Source organism: Papaver somniferum, chromosome 6, assembly GCF_003573695.1.
Source record: "Papaver somniferum cultivar HN1 chromosome 6, ASM357369v1, whole genome shotgun sequence".
Taxonomy (NCBI): Eukaryota; Viridiplantae; Streptophyta; class Magnoliopsida; order Ranunculales; family Papaveraceae; genus Papaver; species Papaver somniferum.
In genome coordinates, this window is record NC_039363.1 from 163,282,248 (window position 1) to 163,285,184 (window position 2,937).

A 2,937-nucleotide genomic window follows, 5' to 3' on the forward strand; every position below is an offset into this window, starting at 1 on the left:
CAGAACTAATGATTTTTAAAACAGAGAATAAGTCGAGAGAATGCCTGTCTTTGATGCTTGCAGTGGGGCTTCAACAAATACTCAAAATGTAAGAATTTCAGGAACTCCCAGTAATTTGGAATGATATGATCTGAGTTATGCAATGTATAAATGTCTAAGTTGTAGTCTATTTTAACTAATTTATAAGGAGAGGTTGCCTAGTAACAGAAATAAGAAAACATCAGATCAGAGAAGACTACGACGTACCGTACTAAGATTCAATAGGCTGAAACTAGAAAAACAAAAATTAGAAAGGAGAAACTGTACTGTTTGCCACAGACTTAGATAATGAAGTCTTCTCATAAGTTATAATAAATCAGATCTAAATAATTCTTCCTTTTCAACGTCAACACAAAGGAAAAGTGAAAACTGAACAACATTTTAAATGCTATCTCTGGTTTGAATGCCAAAAAGTCTAAGCTTAAAACCCAAACCTGCTACAAAAAACTGAGAAAGCCAAAATTTTAAAAATACCAAGAGTAACAACTGTCTAATTCATTCTCCTGACAAGTTTGTTGATGTAGTCCTCACGGTTACCAGCATCACCACCTTCTACGAAGTGGTTTCTCTTCTTCTTCAAACCACCTAGAGGAGCACTCAATTTGAATGGCCATAAGAAGTTGTTGGCTTGCTTGAAGTGAGGGCCGACAGTCATGATCTCGTGAATCAAATCCTCAACACAGATGATGCCGTACTTGCCAAGACCCTGTAGAGAAGATGATCAATTAAGAGAAAAATTTGGCAACAAAATGATAAAAAAAAACCACAAATTGGTAATAATGTAGACTTACCTGTTCAACGATAGAATTATCAGTCAAGGCTGTCCTTCGCTTGTTCAGCTTTCCGTAACCTCTCTTGTAGATCAATTCCTTGACAGTTTTGAGATTTGGGTATCTGCAAAATATAGTCATCATTTTTTGATGCATGCAGACAACAAAACAAACCACTTCATTATGTTGAACTGTAGGGCAGAAAGTTTGGAACATTTTATGAGGTGGAGAAACTTACCCATAAGTTACATATGGCCCAACTCTTTGCAACATCTGTAAAGTAGCTTTGTTCACTTTAAGAAATACACCATTGAAGATCTGACGAAAAGCAAACAGTAGAAAACATCAACTTCATGTTGTTTTTCGGAACCAGCAATATTCACAAATGATCAAAACAGACAGCCCGAAATCACAGAAACTAGAATAGAATGATTCTATAGGCGGTGAATAAGAGCGAACAGCACAGTATTTTGCTTAGACATATATAGATGGAGATAAGAAAAAAACATATATGAAACACAACTAAGAAAAATTACCTGTCTCAAACGGAAAAGCTGCAATATCTTCTTGGTCTTTGGGTCCATAGCATTAATACTTAAAACAAACAACAAAAGAGAATCAACATCAGACACGTACAGTTTAAATGTGAAGTGCGACATATGAATTTAGTTGATATAACCTTACCCACGAATACGGACAATAAAAAGCAATTTGGCTTCAGGGTTAACATAGAATCCTCCTTTTAGCTTAGCCTCACGTTTCAACCTGATCAATTCCCTCTCCTACAGTATAACCAACATGAAATGGTTAACAGATATCTCAGATTTTCAGAAGATAACTTCTCAAATGATGGAAATAAAAAAATTTAAGAAATAATAATGGGTCAAAGTAGGCATTCGCACCTGCTCTGAGTATTCCTTAGCATACTGCTCAGCCCTCTTGTAGATGAGCTTTCTGTTTTCAGAGTTCTTTTCCTTCTGAGCTACTAGGGCAGTTTTCGCTGCCAGAGCCCATTGTTCATCTCTCTTATTCTTTTTCAAGACATGCTCTGGAATCATAGTCTCTGCCTTGATTTCCCCACCCATACCTGAAAGAGTTTAAATAGCAAAACAGATACACTATTGAGTTTGTGAACTATTACAAGGCACCCCAAAAGAAATAATAAGACATCAAATCTGATTGCAAGTAAGAAAAAAAAAACAAGTATACAAGAAATAAGAGAACAAACAAACAAACAAGAAATAAGAGAACAAACGAACAAACATAGAGGGACACCAAAAAAAGCTTGAAAATCTAACCCATTCAATTAAACTTGAGAGGAAAGTAGCAAAATCCAAATAATAGCACAACCGCATAACACCAAAGACAGGCAGTGCATATATTTAGGGATTGAGCTAAAAAACCCATTTATCAGCGACATCTTGTTACTACGAATCTAAGATTACTCAAAATGACCTAGATCAGTGTTTAGGATAAGACCAAAACAATACTACTTACATCTTCAAACAACTTACTCAACTAATAATCTGCTTTAGCTAACAGCCATTAAGAAAATGCTAAAACAACAGATATGTTTGCTTTTTTTTTCCACAAGATTATCAATAAAACAAATAAAACATCATTCCATATCACAACAACAAAACTAAGCCCTATTTTTACTTAGCAAGACAATGAAAACCTAATATGAAGGATACCTGTTTCTGGATTCAGTTCTTCTTCTTCACAGGAGCTGCAGAAGCAAATTCGGCGAGTAGAAAAGAAACAAGAAAGAGTGTAGGGTTGAGCGATTTATATAAATAACACAATGACGCTATTGCCCTTTTTAGGGTGTTTAGGGTTTCGGAGATGGGGGTGGGCTTTTTGTTTTTTGATGGGACTGGGTACTAATATACTCAGCCTGTTGATTGGCCCACTACATTCAAGGCAGCAAATGTGTGCATCCAACGAGCAATTTTGTAGAACCTTACTGGGTACTAGATAGTAACCCGTGCTTCGCACCGGGTAAACTTTCTTAAATTGTTTGCTCTTTGTCTTAACCTGTATGCCATCCGGTGGGAATGTATTTATTCGCTGGTGGATTGTTAAAACTATAACCTGCACAGCAACTAACGGATACGGATGAGACTTT

The 2,937-nt window shown here is 36.1% G+C and overlaps 1 protein-coding gene across 1 annotated transcript; it reads right to left on the bottom strand.

Annotated features, from left to right (window-relative positions):
- Positions 1 to 293: 293 nt before the first annotated feature.
- LOC113289965 (60S ribosomal protein L7-4-like) lies at positions 294 to 2,635 on the bottom strand. Its single transcript, XM_026539423.1, has 7 exons — positions 2,504 to 2,635; positions 1,712 to 1,896; positions 1,494 to 1,591; positions 1,346 to 1,403; positions 1,048 to 1,127; positions 831 to 933; positions 294 to 745 (listed from the first exon to the last, which is right to left on the bottom strand). Exons 2-7 carry the CDS (start codon positions 1,892 to 1,894, stop codon positions 530 to 532), a joined length of 738 nt encoding a protein of 245 aa, XP_026395208.1. The 5' UTR covers positions 1,895 to 1,896; positions 2,504 to 2,635; the 3' UTR covers positions 294 to 529.
- Positions 2,636 to 2,937: the final 302 nt, after the last annotated feature.

Excerpts from the sequence above, each read along its gene's own strand:
- LOC113289965 (XM_026539423.1), bottom strand. The coding sequence starts at position 1,894 with ATGGGTGGGGAAATCAAGGCAGAGACTATGATTCCAGAGCATGTCTTG. Across the intron at positions 1,592-1,711 it reads CTAAGGAATACTCAGAGCAG|GAGAGGGAATTGATCAGGTT; the intron begins GTGCGAATGCCT and ends GTTATACTGTAG. Across the intron at positions 746-830 it reads ATAATTCTATCGTTGAACAG|GGTCTTGGCAAGTACGGCAT; the intron begins GTAAGTCTACAT and ends TCTTCTCTACAG.